Genomic DNA, 22,351 nt, shown 5'->3' with positions numbered 1-22,351 from the left:
CGAAAAGACTCGGAATGCCCATCACTAGTATTGTTTCATTCGCTGCACAGTTAAGTTTCGTTTCTGTCATTCTGGGCGTCGGCGTGAGGGCATCATCATATGATACTGTGCAGAATGACTCTAGTATAAACAGAGACAGTTGATAAATAATACGAATAAGATTAGAGAATTCTTCCATAATCTCTGCTATAGAGCCTCGATGATATCCGTTATCACATTACACATTTTACTGGTCAAACGTTACGACAGACAAATCATGCGAACGTTGATAATAGTCCGACAAATAGCAGATAACTATCACATGATGATACATCATACATTTCATTACCTGTGGATGATTTGGCAGCAGTCCCCTGTTCTTTGGATGAACCAGAAAGTCAAAAATGTTTGAACGTGCCATGAAGGGTTTATTGATCCAGTGAAATTCATTCTGAAGCATTATTTTTACCAGGCTAGATTTTTCAAAGATGTGTGAAAGCTATGATATCAGATCTCATGTGACATATTTTACTACAATTGTAAACAATACACATGTAAATTATTAAATGTCACAAATGTAAATGAAAAAATAAGGTATCACCAACTGTATTATAGTTTATCAGACTTTATATGCAAGCAACAACGGCTGACCAAAGGTGAGTTATTCACACAGAGTCGTTATATGTGCGGAGAATGTGTGTATGTAAGCATAATGGACTGCTGGACCCATCTTAGACAAAGATAATTAAAACAGTAGTTGGCACGATGTCAAGGTTACTTAAGGCAAGGCGACAACCAACCAAGTCAAGCACCAGCATGACAGAATTGTGTCCTAGCATAACCCCACTGTGTGTCCTAGCGCAACCCCACTGAAGCTGAGCAGCATTATCCCAGCATTATACTGTATAGGGAAACCTGGCACGAGTAACCTAGGCTTATATGCTGCTAGAAGAGCAAGTGTGTCTGGTAATACATTCAGGCTATGTCAGCATTTGATACCTCTACATCGCATGCCAAAGTTCACATCATAATCCTTCTTATTTGCATATGATTTGCATAAAACGAGTTATTTCACATTGACTCTGTATCTCACTGCAAACTAACTATGGCATTCTGTCGTGGAGTCATCTTGTTACTCAATGTAGTCCCCTACAGTGGCACTTACTCAACAGTCACAAGTGAGTGTCTCTCAGAAATAAACAGACTGTGTGGGAGATTTCAGTAGCCAGGAAATGAAACTGAAGCGAGAACGGAAACCACTCTTCAAGCAAATTAAACATATGTGTCATAACCTTATTCATTTCCTGACCTACAGCAACGTGAATACTGAACTTTATTGAGCTGAGGCCTAAATGTGACTATGCTCCATTTTATACACTCAATTGATTAACTTTATATGTTGATTGAAGACAGCTGCACAAACTGACAATGGGTGTCACTATACATGATGAATGGCCAGGTTAGTGTGTTTGCCTGTAGATTGTGCTGAATATGGTATATTATCCCATTTCACGAGGTCTGAGCAAGCCTCTAGCACAGGGGCAACTCTTGAGTCCGTTTAGCGTGGCTCTGCTCCCATGTCATAAAGTACCGTATGCAATAGATGTAGGGATCGTGTTATGACCTCAAGCTCATTTTTCAAGATAATGACAGTTTGGAAATATGTGGAACAGATTCACTCACAGTACAGATGCAGCGTAGACATTTACTTCCTATGAGAATTGAACATTACCTATTGAACTACTATGTTTTGAATCGACTCACAGCCTTGCTCTCTGACGTAGGCGCGCACACACCCTTCTGAAAAGGTGTGCATGAACAGGCATAAAACTAGCATCTGTACAAAATCCCAACATCCCCAACACAGAAACAAACAGTAAAGATGTACACACACACACACACACCACCTCTTCTCGCCTGCCCCATGCGCTAAAACAATCAAATATTTCACCATACGCCTGTCTTTTACAGTAGCTTTTTAGGTTTGACACACAGACAGATTTTCCAAGCATTTACACTAATGCAAAATTTAACTGGTCATTTTTCTGGACAGAACCAAACATTATTTTAAACAAAAGGTAAAAAAAGGTAAAAGGTAAGAGAAATAACTTTTCAATTGTTTTCATGTTGTTCCTTTGTATGAACTCACAGGTGCAGTCTTAACACAGGTACAAAGGTTTATTAAATCTGACCTTTGACCTACTGTGCCTTTGCATTTCAAAATGTTTGTGGTTTTCAAAAAAAATACACACTGAGAGATGAGAAACAATCTGTGTAAATTATTAGCTTGTGAAATCAGTGTATACTGAACAATGCAAGAGCCTTTGAGACATTGAGATTTTAAAAAGTAGCATTTCCTCCAACCAAAACCCATCAGATGAGAATCTCTTGACAAAACTGTAGAAAATGTTTTCAACCACAGAGGTCAGCTTGGAGCTCTTTGTTTCTACGGACCTCAGCGGCATGGATTTCCTGTGATGAAACGAAGGGAAAATTAGAGAAGATGTGCTATAAAATACTGCAATAGAAGGTAATTTACATAGTCACACCATTGTTCTCTATTCTCTTTTTATTTTAATATTTTACAGGAAGTAGGGGTGTTGAGGGTACTGCAGTAAAAAATTATAATAATTATAAAAATAAAAGAAATCCACAAAATTTGTGAACTAGGCCTTTATAACTCCTGTATGAGAGGAGAGAAATACTCCTCAGCGCCCTTCTTTCCTTTATTATTCTATTAACACTGGTTAGAGTTTCAACATCAACTGCCATCAAACAAAAGTGAAGAATGGAGGGATCTGATTGTTTCTGCATTCAGCAATGCTGAATTGTTTCCTTGCCAATTTAAGTTACAGACTGGTCATCCATTTACCGACTGGCATTCAGGCTAATAATTTCATGTTAATGCATTTCCTCCTGTTGCCAGAAAGGCGACTAGGTCATCACACTCCTCCAGTAAGTATTCACAATGCCCATGTCTATGGCCTTGGTCCTCCTTAATTTTTCATTACAGTAAACCCCTAAACCAAAGATCACCTCCAATCTTGTTTTGGATGCTCTACTCTCTACCCACAAAACACTTTTTCTAAGTTAGGCCATAGCTTTGATTGACAATCAGTGGGTGTCTTACCTTCTCCCGGAGCCGCTGCTTCAGCGCATTCAGCTGGGCCTCGCGGTTCTCTTTGTTGACCTCCATCTTGTAGTTAAGCTTCTCTTCGGCCATCTTGCTGAAGTTGTTGTTCTCCTCCAGGGCCTTGTGGAGCACCTGTCGCTCGTGTTCCCGCTTCTCAGCTAGCTGCTTCAGCACCAGGGCCTCCTGAGACTGCAGAGAGAGACGAGGGAGAGAGATGGTGAGGGAGAGAAGGAGACAATGATAGAGAAGAGGGAGAAAGAGAGAGGGGCGAGAGGAAAAGGGATAGATGATGAGAGAGATTGTGAATAGTGAGAAGAATCGAAGGGTGAGAAGAGATATTGACCCATTCTCTGTCATGCTCTCCATTTACCTTTCTCCTCTCCTCCGCAGCTTCCAGCCTCTTCTGGAGCTCGTCCGGGGAGAGGTCCTTCTTGGGAGCAGAAAGCAGGGGCTGCGGCCTGTCTGGAGAGAGGTCAGCGGGGGCCTTCAAGATGATCTCGAAGGCCTGGCCGGATGCCCGCTTGTTCAGGGACTTCACCTCCATGTCTGTGGAGAACAGCAGGTATTAGGGCAGTAAGGCTGTGGCGGCCAGGACTCAGAATTACTGGCCTGTTTGTACACCATGCTATGGTACTAACACACAGCAGCTTGAAGACAGACAGACAGACAGACAGACAGACAGACAGACAGACAGACAGACAGACAGACAGACAGACAGACAGAGAAGGGGAGAGAGACAGATAGACCATAGAGAGATCATATACAGCATTTATATAATCTCTATGGGACACGGACAAACACAGAGCTCTTCACTACTAACCTCCATATTGGTAGAGGCTGTTGGGGTGTGGTTGTGAGTAGAAGCAGGAGCAGATCAGAGACAGCATGGACATCTCTTTGATCTTGTCGGAGTAGGCTGAAAAACAGGGAGATGAGAAAAGACATCCACGGTTATCCTTACATCTACGTTTAAATTGCCATATGTCATTTATTGTGAATGCCACAGTAATTTAGCGTTTACTAAACTGACTGATATCGTCATAATATGACTAGATAATGTATGCGTGAAGAGTCTAATGGTAAAATGGTGAATCAAGGCTGTACTGTACAGTGCATTGGGAAAGTATTCAGACCCCTTGACTTTTTCCACATTTGGTTACACCTTATTCAAAAATGTATGAACAATTTTTTTTACCTCATCAATCTGCACACAATACTCCATAATGACAAAGCAAAACCAAAAACCCCCACCTTATTTACATAAGTATTCAGACCCTTTGCTATGATACTCGAAATTGAGCTCAGGTGCATCCTGTTTCCATTGATCATCCTTGAGATGTTTCTAAAACTTGATTGGAGTCCACTTGTGGTAAATTCAATTGATTTGACATGATTTGGAAAGGCACACACCTGTCTATATAAGGTCCCACAGTTGACAGTGCATGTCAGAGCAAAAACCAAGCCATGAGGTCGAAGGAATTGTCCGTAGAGCTCCGACACAGGATTGTATCGGGGCACAGATCTGGGGAAGGGTACAAAAAAATGTCTGCAGCATTGAAGGTCCCTAAAAACACAGTGGCCTCCATCATTCTTAAATGGAAGAAGTTTGGAACCATCAAGACTCTTCCTAGAGCTGGCCGCCGGGCCAAACTGAGCAATCGGGGAGAAGGGCCTTGGTCAGGGAGGTGATCAAGAAAACAATGGTCACTCTGACAGAGCTCCAGAGTCCCTCTGTGGAGATGGAAGACCCTTCCAGAAGTAGAAACAAGATTGAACTCTTTGGCCTGAATGCCAAGCATCACGTCTGGAGGAAACCTGGTGCCATCCCTACGGTGAAGTATGGTGGTGGCAGCATCATGCTGTGGTGATGTTTTTCAGCGGCAGGGACTGGGAGACTAATCAGGATCGACTGGGAGACTAATCAGACTAATCAGGATCGACTGGGAGACTAATCAGACTAATCAGGATCGAGTGGGAGAATGGGAGAAACTCCACAAATACAGGTGTGCCAAAAAGACTCAAGGTTGTAATCGCTGCCAAAGGTGCTTCAACCAAGTACTTAGTAAAGGGCCTGAATACTTATGTAAATGTGATATTTCCTTTTGTTATTCCTAATAAATTAGCAAACATTTCTAAAAAACATTTTTTTCTCTGTTATTATGGGGTATTGTGTGAAGATTGATGAGGACATTTTAAAATAAAGTTTAGAATAAGGCTTTAACGTAACAAAATGTGGAAAAAGTCAATGGGTCTGAATACTTACCGTATTCTCAATTATTCATATATATACTTTATCTCTTGTTTTAACTCCACCCACTGGGACTGTGCTGTGTGGTGTGTGTGTGTGTGGTGTGTGTGTGTGTGTGTGTGGTGTGTGTGTGTGCGTGCGTGCGTGCGTGCGTGCGTGCGTGCGTGCGTGCGTGCGTGCGTGCGTGCGTGAGTGCGTGAGTGCATGTGTGGTGGGTTACATTGCCCACAGCTTATCAAATGGGTCCTTACAGTATGTGTGTCTGTGTGTGTATGATCGTGTGTGTGTGCAGGTGGGTTAGGTTCCCTCCACTCTAAATGGATATGGATGAAGCTTGCCAGAAAAACCGTTCAGCCAAATTACTAGGGAGGCCGTGCAGACAAGTTACTAAGGAGGCCGTTCAGCCAAGTTAGTGACTGGCTGTTCCGTCACCTTACTAAGGAGGCCGTTCAGTCAACTTACTAAGGAGGCCGTTCAGTCAACTTACTAAGGAGGCCGTTCAGTCAACTTACTAAGGAGGCCGTTCAGTCAACTTACTAAGGAGGCCGTTCAGTCAACTTACTAAGGAGGCCGTTCAGTCAACTTACTAAGGAGGCCGTTCAGTCAACTTACTAAGGAGGCCGTTCAGTCACTTACTAAGGAGGCCGTTCAGTCAACTTACTAAGGAGGCCGTTCAGTCAACTTACTAAGGAGGCCGCTCAGCCAAGTTACTAAGGAGGCCGTTCAGTCAACTTACTAAGGAGGCCGTTCAGTCAACTTACTAAGGAGGCCGTTCAGTCAACTTACTAAGGAGGCCGTTCAGTCAAGTTACTAAGGAGGCCGTTCAGTCAACTTACTAAGGAGGCCGTTCAGTCAACTTACTAAGGAGGCCGTTCAGTCAACTTACTAAGGAGGCCGTTCAGTCAACTTACTAAGGAGGCCCTGCAGACAACTTACTAAGGAGGCCGTTCAGTCAACTTACTAAGGAGGCCGTTCAGTCAACTTACTAAGGAGGCCGTTCAGTCAACTTACTAAGGAGGCCGCTCAGCCAAGTTACTAAGGAGGCCGTTCAGTCAACTTACTAAGGAGGCCGTTCAGTCAACTTACTAAGGAGGCCGCTCAGCCAAGTTACTAAGGAGGCCGTTCAGTCAACTTACTAAGGAGGCCGTTCAGTCAACTTACTAAGGAGGCCGTTCAGTCAACTTACTAAGGAGGCCGTTCAGTCAACTTACTAAGGAGGCCGTTCAGTCAACTTACTAAGGAGGCCGTTCAGTCAACTTACTAAGGAGGCCGCTCAGCCAAGTTACTAAGGAGGCCGTTCAGTCAACTTACTAAGGAGGCCGTTCAGTCAACTTACTAAGGAGGCCGTTCAGTCAACTTACTAAGGAGGCCGTTCAGTCAACTTACTAAGGAGGCCGTTCAGTCAACTTACTAAGGAGGCCGTTCAGTCAACTTACTAAGGAGGCCGTTCAGTCAACTTACTAAGGAGGCCGCTCAGCCAAGTTACTAAGGAGGCCGTTCAGTCAACTTACTAAGGAGGCCGTTCAGTCAAGTTACTAAGGAGGCCGTTCAGTCAACTTACTAAGGAGGCCGTTCAGTCAACTTACTAAGGAGGCCGCTCAGCCAAGTTACTAAGGAGGTCGTTCAGTCAACTTACTAAGGAGGCCGTTCAGTCAACTTACTAAGGAGGCCGTTCAGTCAACTTACTAAGGAGGCCGTTCAGTCAACTTACTAAGGAGGCCGTTCAGTCAACTTACTAAGGATGCCGTTCAGTCAACTTACTAAGGAGGCCGTTCAGTCAACTTACTAAGGAGGCCGTTCAGTCAACTTACTAAGGAGGCCGTTCAGTCAACTTACTAAGGAGGCCGCTCAGCCAAGTTACTAAGGAGGCCGCTCAGCCAAGTTACTAAGGAGGCCGTTCAGTCAACTTACTAAGGAGGCCCTGCAGACAACTTACTAAGGAGGCTGTTCAGTCAACTTACTAAGGAGGCCCTGCAGACAACTTACTAAGGAGGCCGTTCAGTCACTTACTAAGGAGGCTGTTCAGTCAAGTTACTGGGAGGCCGTTCAGTCAACTTACTAAGGAGGCCGTTCAGTCAACTTACTAAGGAGGCCGTTCAGTCAACTTACTAAGGAGGCCGTTCAGTCAACTTACTAAGGAGGCCGCTCAGCCAAGTTACTAAGGAGGCCGTTCAGTCACTTACTAAGGAGGCCGTTCAGTCAACTTACTAAGGAGGCCCTGCAGACAACTTACTAAGGAGGCTGTTCAGTCAACTTACTAAGGAGGCTGTTCAGTCAACTTACTAAGGAGGCTGTTCAGTCAAGTTACTGGGAGGCCGTGAAGACAACTTACTAAGGAGGCCATTCAGTCACTTACTAAGGAGGCCGTTCAGTCAACTTACTAAGGAGGCCGTTCAGTCAACTTACTAAGGAGGCCCTGCAGACAACTTACTAAGGAGGCCGTTCAGTCAACTTACTAAGGAGGCCGCTCAGCCAAGTTACTAAGGAGGCCGTTCAGTCAACTTACTAAGGAGGCCGTTCAGTCAACTTACTAAGGAGGCCGTTCAGTCACTTACTAAGGAGGCCGTTCAGTCACTTACTAAGGAGGCCGTTCAGTCAACTTACTAAGGAGGCCGTTCAGTCAACTTACTAAGGAGGCCGTTCAGTCAACTTCCTAAGGAGGCCGCTCAGCCAAGTTACTAAGGAGGCCGTTCAGTCAACTTACTAAGGAGGCCCTGCAGACAACTTACTAAGGAGGCCGTTCAGTCAACTTACTAAGGAGGCCGTTCAGCCAAGTTACTAAGGAGGCCGTTCAGTCACTTACTAAGGAGGCCGTTCAGTCATCTTACTAAGGAGGCTGTTCAGTCAACTTACTAAGGAGGCCGTTCAGTCAAGTTACTGGGAGCACTGCCACAAAAACAGCCCCAGCTGACAGTAGCATCTCCACTGAACCCTGTGCCTCGTGTAAATAATATATAATTATAACAAGTGTTTATTCACAACCGCAGAGAATTACATTTTGTTTCACCTCTTGACACCTCTTGCATACACACACACACACACGATAACATACGCGCTATACACACACATACCAATGGACTTAGTACTGTAGATACAGTATGTGGTAGTGGTGGAGTAGGGGCCGGAGGGCACACAGTGTGTAACGGCTTTCCTCCTCCTCTTCATCCGAAGAGGAGGAGCAGGGATTGAACCAAAATGCAGCGGGTTGTGAATACATAATGATTTATTAAAACAAACGACGAAACACGAAAACAAACACTTGGAAGGATTACAAAATAACAAAACAACGTAGACTGACCTGAACGTAAGAACTTACATGTAACACGAAGAACGCACGAACCGGGAAAACAGACTACACAAAAACCGAACGAACAAACATACCGAAACAGTCCCGTGTGGCGCAACATACACAGACACGGAAGACAACCACCCACAACAAACAGTGTGAAAACACCTACCTTAATATGACTCTCAATCAGAGGAAATGAAAACCACCTGCCTCTAATTGAGAGCCATATCAGGTCACCCTTAAACCAACATAGAAACAGAAAACATAGACTGCCCACCCAAACTCACGTCCTGACCAACTAACACATACAAAACTAACAGAAAACAGGTCAGGAACGTGACATAACCCCCCCCCTCAAGGTGCGAACTCCGGGCGCACCAGCACAAAGTCTAGGGGAGGGTCTGGGTGGGCATCTGACCACGGTGGTGGCTCAGGCTCTGGGCGAGGTCCCCACCCCACCATAGTCAATCCCAGCTTACGTCTCCCCCTTAGAATGACCACCCTCATCTTACACCCACTTAATTTTAATGGTAACCTTAATATAAGGGGCAGCACCGGGACAAGGGGCAGCACCGGGATAAGGTAGCTCAGGACAGAGATATAGCACAGGACAGAGAGGTAGGTCAGGATAGAGAGGTAGCTCAGGATAGAGGGGCAACTCCGGACTGAAGGGCAGCTCCGGACAGAGAGACAGCTCTGGACTGAGGGGCAGTTCTGGATAAATGGCCGCTCTGGGCTGAGGGGCAGCTCATGACTGGCTGACGGCTCTGGACGCTCTTGGCTGGCTGACGGCTCTGGACGCTCATGGCTGGCTGACGGCTCTGGACGCTCATGGCTCGCTGACGGCTCTGGCAGATCCTGTCTGGTTGGCGGCTCTGGCAGATCCTGTCTGGTTGGCGGCTCTGGCAGATCCTGTCTGGTTGGCGGCTCTGGCAGATCCTGTCTGGTTGGCGGCTCTGGCAGATCCTGTCTGGTTGGCGGCTCTGGCAGATCCTGTCTGGTTGGCGGCTCTGGCAGATCCTGTCTGGTTGGCGGCTCTGGCAGATCCTGTCTGGTTGGCGGCTCTGGCAGATCCTGTCTGGTTGGCGGCTCTGGCAGATCCTGACTGACGAATGGCTCTAGCGGCTCCTGACTGACTAACGGCTCTGACGGCTCGGGACAGACGGGCGGCTCTAATGGCTCGGGACAGACGGATGGCTCAGACGGCGCTGGGGAGACGGATGGCTCAGACGGCGCTGGGGAGACGGATGGCTCAGACGGTGCTGGGGAGACGGATGGCTCAGATGGCGCTGAGGAGACGGATGGCTCAGATGGCGCTGCGGAGACGGATGGCTCAGATGGCGCTGCGGAGACGGATGGCTCTGGCTGATCCTGTCTGGCGGAAGGCTTTGGCTGCTCCTGTCTGGCGGAAGGCTCTAGCGGCTCCTGTCTGGCGGAAGGCTCTAGCGGCTCCTGTCTGGCGGAAGGCTCTGTAGGCTCATGGCAGACGGGCGGCTTTGCAGGCTCATGGCAGACGGGCGGCTTTGAAGGCTCAATACAGACGGGCAGTTCATGCGGCGCTTGGCAGACGGACAGTTCAGGCGCCGTTGGGCAGACGGCAGACTCTGGCCGGCTGAGACGCACTGTAGGCCTGGTGCGTGGTGCCGGAACTGGAGGCACCGGACTGGAGACACGCACTTCAAGCCTAGTGCGGGGAGCAGGGACAGGGCACACTGACCTCTCGAAGCGCACTATAGGCCTGGTGCGTGGTACCGGCACTGGTGGCACCGGGCTGAGTGCACGCACATCAGGACGAGTACGGGGAGAAGGAACAGTGCGTACAGGGCTCTGGAGACGCACAGGAGGCTTAGTGCGTGGTGCCGGAACTGGAGGCACTGGGCTGGAGACACGCACCATAGGGAGAGTGCGTGGAGGAGGAACAGGGCTCTGGAAACGCACTGGAAGCCTGGTGCGTGGAGTAGGCACTGGTGGTACTGGGCTGGGGCGGGGAGGTGGCGCCGGAAATACCGGACCTTGCAGGCGTACTGGCTCCCTTGAGCATTGAGCCTGCCCAACCTTACCTGGTTGAATGCTCCCCGTCGCCCGACCAGTGCGGGGAGGTGGAATAACCCGCACCGGGCTATGTAGGCGAACCGGGGACACCATGCGTAAGGCTGGTGCCATGTAAGCCGGCCCAAGGAGACGTACTGGTGGCCAGATATGTAGAGCCGGCTTCATGGCACTTGGCTCAATGCTCAATCTAGCCCTACCAGTGCGGGGAGGTGGAATAACCCGCACCGGGCTATGCACACGTACAGGAGACACCGTGCGCTCTACTGCGTAACACGGTGTTCGCCCGTACTCCCGCTCTCCACGGTTAGCCTGTGAAGTGGTAGCCTGTGAAGTGGGCGCAGGTCTCCTACCTGCCCTTGGCCCACTACCTCTTAGCCCCCCCCCCCCAAGAAATTTTTGGGGTTTCTTCTCGGGCTTCCTTGCTAGCCGCATACCTTCATATCTCCGGTCTTGAGCTTGATTCTCCGGCTTCCAGCCACGTCTCCTTGCTGCCTCCTCATACCACCGCTCTTGGGCTCTCGCTGCCTCCATCTCCTCACGAGCGCGGCGATATTCCCCAATATGTGCCCAGTGTCCTTTTCCCTCCAAGACTTCTTCCCAAGTCCACGAGTCCTGATTGTTTGGTCGCTGCTCGTAGTCACACTGCTTGGTTCTGGTAATTTGGTGGGTGGTTCTGTAACGGCTTTCCTCCTCCTCTTCATCCGAAGAGGAGGAGCAGGGATTGAACCAAAATGCAGCGGGTTGTGAATACATAATGATTTATTAAAACAAACGACGAAACACGAAAACAAACACTTGGAAGGATTACAAAATAACAAAACAACGTAGACTGACCTGAACGTAAGAACTTACATGTAACACGAAGAACGCACGAACCGGGAAAACAGACTACACAAAAACCGAACGAACAAACATACCGAAACAGTCCCGTGTGGCGCAACATACACAGACACGGAAGACAACCACCCACAACAAACAGTGTGAAAACACCTACCTTAATATGACTCTCAATCAGAGGAAATGAAAACCACCTGCCTCTAATTGAGAGCCATATCAGGTCACCCTTAAACCAACATAGAAACAGAAAACATAGACTGCCCACCCAAACTCACGTCCTGACCAACTAACACATACAAAACTAACAGAAAACAGGTCAGGAACGTGACACAGTGTGTTGTGAAATCTGTGAATGTAATGTTTTTAAAATTGTATAAAACTGTCTTAATGTTGCTGGACCCGAGGAAGGGTAGCTTATGTCTTGACAACATCTAATGGGGATCCACAATAAATACAAATATACAGTGGGGCAAAAAAGTATTTAGTCAGCCACCAATTGTGCAAGTTCTCCCACTTAAAAAGAGTTCTCCCACAAGTTCTCCCACATCTTTTTAAGTGGGAGAACTCTTTTTAAGTGGGAGAACTTGCACAATTGGTGGCTGACTAAATACTTTTTTGCCCCACTGTACATCTTGATGTTCAAGTAAACGTATTGACTCAGGTTTGGGAATGACGCTAACCATGTTGACATTTGGAGTCAGCGGTTGGTTCTGCTCCATTGTCGTCGACAGTAAGTGACAATAGAACTGGTTAATGCTGAAAAAATACTTCCAACTCAACAATGAACATAAAGTAAGTTGTTCAGGCTTTAGCCAACTCCCTTGTCATTTTCATGCCAAATCATGTTTGGGCAGTGATGAAGGAGTTGACTGAGGCAGAAACAAACTGGCACACAAGCTACAAGTTGAATGACGTTAAAGTAATACTTGTATGCAGCAAACTTCCTCCTCCCTCTCGACTCTTCCTTACTTTGCTTTGGCTCATGTAATATTTATATAGCGTCGATGAGCAGCAGGGCCCTCACGCAACGCATGTGCCAGGCTTCCCATGGTAGCAAGGATAGCCTCAACACAACTGAACTTGGCTAGGTTCATCAAGTTCATTCCTCTTTGTAGCAGCGACTTTTAGTATCACAAGCTCTTTCAACAGGGGTTTAAGTTACTTCATAGAAATGACACCCTGTATCTGTATAAAATCATGAGAGATCTTCACTGATCTATTACTGACCTGCACAACAAAATAAGTTTAGAGGAGTGTCTAAATGTTCAATATGCTACAGACAAAAATATTAGGGTTCCTCAATGGTTCTGGGAAGGGTGATGGTTCTATGTGGAACCATAATGACTCAAGAACCCTTTGAGCTCTTCAACGGTTCTTTACAGTTCACTAAAGTTTCCTTTGCTCTTTTAAAATGTATGGTAGCTGAAGGATGGGACTAAAAACAAACAAAAGATAACTATTGTAAAATATACTGTGTCCGTAAAATGTATATACAGTAGTATGTTTAAGCTGGAAGTAGAAGCCTAAGTGCTGTTGTCCATTAGGTGTGGTGTAGTTAGGGGAAAATAATAAAGAAAAATATACACTACCGTTCAAAAGTTTGGGGTCACTTAGAAATGTCCTTGTTTTTGAAAGAAAAGCTAATTTTTTGTCCATTAAAATAACATCAAATTGATGAGAAATACAGTGTAGACATTAATGTTGTAAATGACTATTGTAGCTGGAAACGGCAGATTTTGGGGGGGAATATCTACATAGGCGTACAGAGGCCCATTATCAGCAACCATCACCCCTGTGTTCCAATGGCACGTTGTGTTAGCTAATCCGAGTTTATCATTTTAAAAGGCTAATTGATCATTAGAAAACCCTTTTGCAATTATGTTAGCACAGCTGAAAACTGTTGTTCTGATTAAAGAACATCAGCATTTGTGAGTTCGATTACAGGCTCAAAATGGCCAGAAACAAGGAACTTTCTTCTGAAACTCGTCAGTCTATTCTTGTTCTGAAAAAGGAAGGCTATTCCGTGCGAGAAATTGCCAAGAAACTGAAGATCTCGTGCAACGCTGTGTTCAGTCATGGCCAAATGTTTTGAGAATGACACAAATATTAATTTTCAAAGTCTGCTGCCTCAGTTTGTATGATGACAATTTGCATATACTCCAGAATGTTATGAAGAGTGATCAGATGAATTGCAATTAATTGCAAAGTCCCTCTTTGCCATGAAAATGAACAAAATCCCCCAAAAACATTTCCACTGCCTTTCAGCCCTGCCACAAAAGGACCAGCTGACCTCATATCAGTGATTCTCTCGTTAACACAGGTGTGAGTGTTGACGAGGACAAGGTTGGAGATCACTCTGTCATGCTGATTGAGTTCGAATAACAGACTGGAAGCTTCAAAAGGAGGGTGGTGCTTGGAATCATTGTTCTTCCTCTGTCAAGCATGGTTACCTGCAAGGAAACACGTGCCGTCATCATTGCTTTGCACAAAAAGGGCTTCACAGGCAAGGATATTGCTGCCAGTAAGATTGCACCTAAATCAACCATTTATCGGATCATCAAGAACTTCAAGGAGAGCGGTTCAATTGTTGTGAAAAAGGCTTCAGGGCGCCCAAAATAGTCCAGCAAGCGCCAGGACCGTCTCCTAAAGTTGATTCAGCTGTGGGATCGGGGCACCACCAGTACAGAGCTTGCTCAGGAATGGCAGCAGGCAGGTGTGAGTGCATCTGCACACACAGTGAGGCAAAGACTTCTGGAGGATGGCCTGGTGTCAAGAAGGGCAGCAAAGAAGCTACTTCTATCCAGGAAAAACATCAGGAACAGACTGATATTCTGCAAAAGGTACAGGGATTGGACTGCTGAGGACTGGGGTAAAGTCCTTTTCTCTGATGAATCCCCTTTCCGATTGTTTGGGGCATCCGGAAAAAAACTTGTCCGGAGAAGACAAGGTGAGCGCTACCATCAGTCCTGTGTCATGCCAACAGTAAAGCATCCTGAGACCATTCATGTGTGGGGTTGCTTCTCAGCCAAGGGAGTGGGCTCACTCACAATTTTGCCTAAGAACACAGCCATGAATAAAGAATGGTACCAACACATCCTCCGAGAGCAACTTCTCCCAACCATCCAGGAACAGTTTAGTGACGAACAATGCCTTTTCCATTATGATGGAGCACCTTGCCATAAGGCAAAAGTGATAACTAAGTGGCTCGGGGAACAAAACATCGATATTTTGGGTCCATGGCCAGGAAACTCCCCAGACCTTTATCCCATTGAGAACTTGTGGTCAATCCTCAAGAGGCGGGTGGACAAACAAAAACCCACAAATTCTGACAAACTCCAAGCATTGATTATGCAAGAATGGGCTGTCATCAGTCAGGATGTGGCTCAGAAGTTAATTGACAGCATGCCAGAGCGGATTGCAGAGGTCTTGAAAAAGAAGGGTCAACACTGCAAATATTGGCTCTTTGCATCAACTTCATGTAATTGTCAATAAAAGCCTTTGACACTTATGAAATGTTGTAATTATACTTCAGTATTCCATAGTAACATCTGACAAAAATATCTAAAAACACTGAAGCAGCAACCCTTGTGGAAAATAATATTTGTGTCATTCTCAAAACTTTTGGCCACGACCGTACTACTCCCTTCACAGAACAGCGCAAACTGGCTCTAAGCAGAATAGAAAGAGGAGTGGGAGGACCCGGTGCACAACTGAGGAAGAGGACAAGTACATTAGAGTGTCTAGTTTGAGAAACAGACGCCTCACAAGTCCTCAACTGGCAGCTTCATTAAATAGTACCCACAAAACACCAGTCTCAACATCAACAGTGAAGAGGTGACTGTGGGATGCTGGCATTCTGTGGGATGCTGGTAGTTCATTTCACTCAACTTGTGAATTAACACAATAATAACACCAATGGAATTTTAACAATATAATATGGCTTACCAGAATAAAAAAAATAACTATGGTTCTTCAAAAGCATCCACAAAGAACCTATCAGATTGAGAAAGGTCTGTTATAGAACCATTCTCCATAAAGGTTCTATAAAGAACCCCAAAAAGTGTTCTATATAGCCCCAATCAGGGTTGTACCATAGTAGAACCCTTCTTTGGTGCCTTATAGAATCGTATTTAATGGTTCATTATAGAACCTTAGGAAAGTTTTTAAAATTTTATAGCACCATACAGGTTCCATTTAGAACCTTATGAGCATGGTTCTTTATAGAGCCTTTTAAAAAGGGTTCTATATAGCACCAAAAAAAGGTTAAACAGTGTTTATAAGCCAAAGAACCCCTATCTGATACTATTTAGAACCATTATTTGTGTGTATATAACACAGTGTTAGATCTGGACATACTGGTAGGCCCACAACTGACACAAGCCTTAGCTTTTCTCTGACATGAGTCATGACGCTGTATGAATCACCCCAGTAGAGTATGAACAGCACATCTTATCTGAATGTACAACATACACTATGCTAATGAAACCAGCTTCTAGCGTTTCTATCACCTTCATAGAGGTAATCGTTTGGTTATGCATGTGTATTACTCATTTCTTCTCCCCAAAATATCACTTTATCCAAATGAATCATATCTAAACAATATCTAAACAATCTAAAATACCACAAAGATCCAGTCATGGTGTTGGTATGTAGCCTGCCTTGGGAGGGGGAAGCCACAGAGATTTCCTCATATCAAAATAATGTTGTGAAAATATGCCGAGTGCATCCTCATTGTTTGACTTTTTTGTTGTTGTTAGGTGTTGGACACAGTCAGGCAGCAGTCATAGAGAAATGTTAGGATGACACAATGAACCTTATAATCAAATCCAGGCAGGTGTTATCTAGCAGGAGTCCAAATGAACAGTCTTCCTGCTTTAAGAAACCGTATACTTAAATTAATATACTTTTTTATCATTGAATGCATGTTCGTAAATTCTCACAGACACCCCAGGTAATTGAATAGAGGCGGGTGTAATCAGACAATGGCACACACAGGCACCGTTTCCCGGGGGACACAGTATGTGGGTCAGTGGGTTCGTGCTGTGCCGAGTTGAAAGCATTGTCACTGCGGGTAGATGTCTGATGGGCGTGGGCGGCAGCAAGGCACTCTGGAAATCGCAGTCTTAGCTAGGCAGAGTGCAAACCCAACCCAACCCTCCCTTTCTCTCCACTCACTGCAGCAGTACTACTCAAATTAGCAGCTCAGAGATGGAGGGTGTGTGTGTTTGCATGTGTGTGTGTGTATTTGACTGTGCGTGCGTGTGTGCATTCGAGTGAGTGAGAAAGCTAGAGCGCGAGAGAGAGAGAGAGGGGGAGAGCGAGAGAGAGAGAGAGAATGGAGGGGTAGCTTGTGTGTGTCTGTGAGTTCAGTGCTCCTAAAAATGGCTACAATCACAGTGTGCTGCCAAGATGGCATGTCTGGCTGCTAGGCAGGGAACAGGTTCTCTCTATCAGCTAGAGGCGGCCATGTCTGAAGCAGCAGGCATAGACAGAACACCCTGAGGCTGTGGTCTACCTCTAGTACTGTGCCCCAACAATAACAGCTGGCTATAAGGCTATTCAAGGGCCTCTTTTCATCAACGAATCCATATCTATTTATCAGTTTCTTCATTCTGATTCCTTATTCATTATTCAAATCATACTACATACAAGTCAAATAAAATAAAATATACGGGGGGTACCGGTGCAGAGTCAATGTGGAGGCTATATACAGGGGGTACCGGTACAGAGTCAATGTGGAGCCTATATACAGGGGGTACCGGTACAGAGTCATTGTGGCTGCTATATACAGGGGGTACCGGTACAGAGTCAATGTGGAGCCTATATACAGGGGGTACCGGTACAGAGTCAATGTGGAGCCTATATACAGGGGGTACCGGTATGTGCGGGGCCACCGGTTAGTTGAGGTAATTGAGGAAATATGTACATGTAGGTAGCGGTAAAGTGACTATGCATAGATAATAAACAGAGAATAGCAGCAGTGTGTCAAGTATTGTCATTAAATGGTTCATTTAATCCCAAGTACTACTTTAATTAAGCACTTTATATATATATATATATATATATATATATATATATATATATACTGTATATATATATATATCTGTAAAATGCAGATTCAACTTGATTTCACTTGTTGCATACACATATTATGTTCAATATGAGATTGGTATAATTATATAGTGATTCATTGTAATTGGTATAGTTCTGTAGTGATTCATTATTACTATGATTTGAGAAGTATAGCACTTAGCCATAAGTGTGTACTCTCTGTCCATGGCCACTATTCAAACAATACACACTGTGCCCTGACCTAACCCTAACTCAAATCCTGCTTTGGGCCCCAAATAGCTTGAGCCGTCCGTGAAAATGTAGACTTTTCTATGTTTGTTGACCTTTCAAGGTGTTTCTCACAACAATTCTCAATGGACAATGCACTGTAGTTAACAAATGAAAGCGCGTGGGACAAGAGAGCGTGATAAAGTCCCAAAAGGACCTTGGACAACAATAGTTCAACTCAAGGTGGGATCAACCCTAGACACAACATTCAATCATCATCAATACATACATAAAGCTATTTAGATATACAAATCAAATCAAATTTTATTTGTCACATACACATGGTTAGCAGATGTTAATGCGAGTGTAGCGAAATGCTTGTGCTTCTAGTTCCGACCATGCAGTAATATCTAACAAGTAATCTAACCTAACAATTTCACAACTACCTTATACACACAAGTGTAAAGGAATGAATAAGAATATGTACATAAAAATATATGAATGAGTGATGGCCGAACGGCATAGACAAGATGCAGTAGATGGTATAGAGTACAGTATATACATATGAGATGAGTAATGTAGGGTATGTAAACATTATATAAAGTGGCATTGTTTAAAGTGGCTAGTGATACATTTATTACATCACGATGGCAAGATGCATTACAGCTAATGGCCAAGTGAAGTAATAACAGTGGAGCAGATTGCTAGTTTTATGTTCCTTGCTTACATCCCGGATAAAGGGCATCCTCACAGGCACCATCATCAATTATTGACACGCTCGTCACAGCTCGGCTGAGTACGATGCACATTAGACCCACTCAGCAAAATATGTGTGTGTGTGTTTGCGTGTGTGTGTGTGTGTGTGTGTGTGTGTGTGTGTGTGTGTGTGTGTGTGTGTGTGTGTGTGTGTGTGTGTGTGTGTGTGTGTGTGTGTGTGTGTGTGTGTGTGTGTGTGTGTGTGTGTGTGTGTGTGTGTGTGGATATGTTTAACTATACTTGTGGGTACCAGAAATCCTCACAAGAATAGTAAACAAACAAAAATTTGACCAACTGGGGACATTTTGTTATTTCCCCATGGTCAAATGCTATTTCTAGGGGGATTAGGGTTAAGGTTAGAATGAGTGTTAGGGTTAGAATAAGGTTTAGGAGTTAGGTTTAGGGTTAGGAGCTAGGGTTAATTTTAGGGTCAGGAGCTAGGGTTAGGAGCTAGGATTAATTTTAGGGTCAGGAGCTAGGGTTCATTTTAGGGTTAGGCCTAAGGTTAGGGAAAATAGGATTTTGAATGGGACAGAATTGTGTCCCTGTCACGGTTGTTGTAAGAGACGGACCAAGGCGCAGCGTGTGTTGAGTTCCACATTTTTATTAAAAGTGAAACTTCTTCAACAAAGCAAATAACAAGCAACAAAACGTGACTACGTGGTGCAGCAAGCACAAAACCAAACAATATCCCACAAACACAAGTGGGAAAAATGGCTCCCTAAATATGATCCCCAATTAGAGGCAACGATTACCAGCTGCCTCTAATTGGGAACCATACAAAATACCAACATAGAAATATTGAACTAGAACACCCCCTAGTCACGCCCTGACCTACTACACCATAGAGAACCAAGGGCTCTCTATGGTCAGTGAGTGACAGTCATCCCCACAAGGTTAGTTATACAAGACTGTGTGTGCGTGCGTGCGTGCGTGTGTGTGCTTGCGTGCGTGCGTGCGTGCGTGCGCTTGCGTGCGTGCGTGTGCTTGCGTGCGTGCGTGTGTGTGCTCGCATGTGTGCGTGCATACGTGTGGAGAGGGGGTAGTATGCACTAAAATTCTAAAATTGTACCCTAGAATACCAGAGGGCAGCTTCTGACAGGACCAAATGTTCAGTACCTCCACAGAGATGGATCATGGTTTTATCTTCATACATCAGTCCCTGTGGTCAGCTATCTATGAAACGGCATGGAAAAACATCATGGCTCTATGGCTGAAAAACGACCCCTCTCTAGACAGACAAATCCCTAAGGTAATAGACTTGGACTGATACAGCCATATTATTACCTCTGTGAGCCCTTTTATTGAGACAGAATTGAGCTGTATATTGTTACGTCTGTGAGCTCTATTAAAACAGAACTAAGCTGTATATTGTTATGTCTGTGAGCTCTATTAAAACAGAACTAAGCTGTATATTGTTACCTTTGTGAGCTCTATTAAAACAGATCTGAGCTGCAGTGGACATAGTGGTAAATCATGTCCAGCCTCTCGGCCCCAGGCCGAAAACATGTCATTTCACTGCAGATTGCCCAACTGTAGCCTTCACTGTATGTTACAAAGGAGAGAGAGAGTGAGAGAGCCTAAACAGACTACACCTCTCTCTCTCTCTCTCAATGAAGGGCTGAGAAGCCTATGGATCTATGAAATACTGTTTATTGTTACGTACCTAATGTGAAAAAGGAGGACTTGAAAACTAAACCTCTTTGGAAAAAACTGAACGCCTAACGAGACACCTACTGTGGGAGCTGTAAGTCATTATTCCCCCAAAATACTTCAAAATGGCCGCCTTGTCTACCAGGTCATTTAAGGGTGCTGACTAGGTTGAATACAGCTATGACCAGAATTGACTTTTTAGGAGGTTAAGAGAACGTACGCAGCAGGTTAGGAGAATTAACGTAGCAGGTTAGGAGACTGGGGTTAAGGTTAGGAAAAGGGTTAGGGTGTTACACGGAGTGGAACAGGGAAACCCAAGAGCAGACTCAGACGAGGAGACTGGGATGAAGTAACCAAGGTATTTATTGAAACACAGGGGGAAGATGGAGTGCAGGCCAGGGGGAGCTCGGGGGTTGCAGGAAACCAGGTGCGGAGGCTGAGGCTGGAGCGGGAGGGGTTGGAACAGGGTAAGCAGGTCCGGAGGGGAATCCAAGGGAGCTGTAGAGTGGGGAATCCAGGGCAGAGTAGCAGGATGAGGAGACGTGGGACTGGAGACAGGGACCAGAGTCAGAGTGGGAAGAATTGTAGCGGAGAGGAAAACCATGTCAGGCAAGGAAAACAGGCACAACAGGATAACAGGATCTAAATAGTAACAAACGGCTAGAAACATATACTGACTGAGCAGAGATTACAATCTGGCAGTGTGGAAGTGGCAGGACTGAGTATTTGTAGAGGTCTTGATTATGGAACAGGTTGCAGCTGGTGGGGATCTGCTCTGACTCCACTACACCTGTCTCCGCCCACACAATCACACACAGAGAGAGAGAGTGAGAGGGAGAGAGTACTGGGGGAGTGGCGGCAGGTCAAGGAGACACAGGATGAGCAGTAGAGGGTGTGGCAGGAGCAGATGTAACAGTACCCCCCTCGACACGCCCGACCAGGCTTATCTGGGTGTGAGGGATAGAAATCACGTAAGAGGGAGGGGTCCAGAATGTGATGGCGGGGCACCCAGCAGCGCTCCTCCTGCCCGTATCCTTCCCAGTCCACCAGGTACTGTCAGCCGCGACCCTGATGGCGCACATCCAAAAGCCACCGGACGGTATAGGCAGAGTGGTCATTGATGAGCCGAGGGGGTGGAGGAGCTGCTGCAGGAGGAGACGGGATGAGAGCAGACATGTTTAATCAGGGATACATGGAAGGTAGGATGGATCCTGAGAGAGGCTGGGAGTTTCAAGCGCACAGCAGAGGTGTTAATGTTAACACGGTCAATTTCAAAGGGACCAATGAATCGGGGGGAAAGTTTATTCGATGCCACCTTGTCTGCGGTAAGGATGCTGCAAAACGACTCCTGTCCCTCCATCAAGGCCCTCATAGTGTTGCTGAGATGGCATGTGAGTTTCTTACCCTTGCCGCTGAGATCGGCTGGAATGGGGAGGCCCTTCAAAGAGCATTCCAGAACGCGCTCACTGAGACCATCAAGGACGAGTTGGTGTCCAGGGATGAGCCTGATGGGCTCAATGAACTCATCTCTCTCACCATCTGCATCAACAACCGTCTCCGGGAGCATCGGAGGGAGAGAGTAGGTAGGGTTGCATGTACCATAACATCTGCTTCAGCGCCTTGTCCTCCTTCTCCGACTGCATCCCTTACCTAGGCTCTTCCTAATCCTGAACCCATGCAGCTCGTCCGGGCCCGTCTCTCTCCAGAGGAGAGGCAGCGTGCGAATCGTCGCTAGGAGCTGCCTATACTGTGGCCAGTTTGGTCACTTTGTTTCCACTTGTTCCCTGCGTCCAGCAAAAGAGGGGGCTCGGCAGTAATGGGGGATATACTGTTGAGCCAAATCGCCTGCCCATCTTCTCCCCGACCCCTGCTTGAAGGCAACCTTGTGTGGCAGAGCCAGGCTTTTCCTCTGTCTGCTCTCATCGATTCGTGAGCCAACGGGAGCTTCCTGGACCAAGGTCTCGGTACCCAGTTGGGCTTGGACACTGTCCCACTCGATTCACCCCTCGATGCCAACGCTCTCAATGGACAGCTCCTTGCCCGTGTCTGTGAGAGAACCGTCCCTGTCATCCTGCGTCTCTCTGGAAACCACCAGGAAAAGATCAGTTTCCACATAATCGACTGT

General features: G+C 45.9%; 1 protein-coding gene across 1 annotated transcript; it reads right to left on the bottom strand.

Annotated features, from left to right (window-relative positions):
- Positions 1–2,391: 2,391 nt before the first annotated feature.
- On the bottom strand, positions 2,392–21,598 carry LOC120064849 (stathmin-3-like). The gene is made up of 6 exons (XM_039015441.1): positions 21,542–21,598; positions 21,146–21,371; positions 3,933–4,028; positions 3,483–3,658; positions 3,110–3,301; positions 2,392–2,451 (listed from the first exon to the last, which is right to left on the bottom strand). The coding sequence occupies exons 1-6, from the start codon at positions 21,596–21,598 to the stop codon at positions 2,392–2,394; spliced, it is 807 nt and encodes a 268-aa protein (XP_038871369.1).
- Between the last annotated feature and the right edge of the window lie 753 nt (positions 21,599–22,351).

The sequence above is a fragment of the Salvelinus namaycush genome, chromosome 20 (genome assembly GCF_016432855.1).
Source record: "Salvelinus namaycush isolate Seneca chromosome 20, SaNama_1.0, whole genome shotgun sequence".
Lineage (NCBI taxonomy): Eukaryota > Metazoa > Chordata > Actinopteri > Salmoniformes > Salmonidae > Salvelinus > Salvelinus namaycush.
The sequence above is the reverse complement of the archived record's forward strand: the minus strand, read 5'-3'. Positions and strand labels throughout refer to the sequence as shown.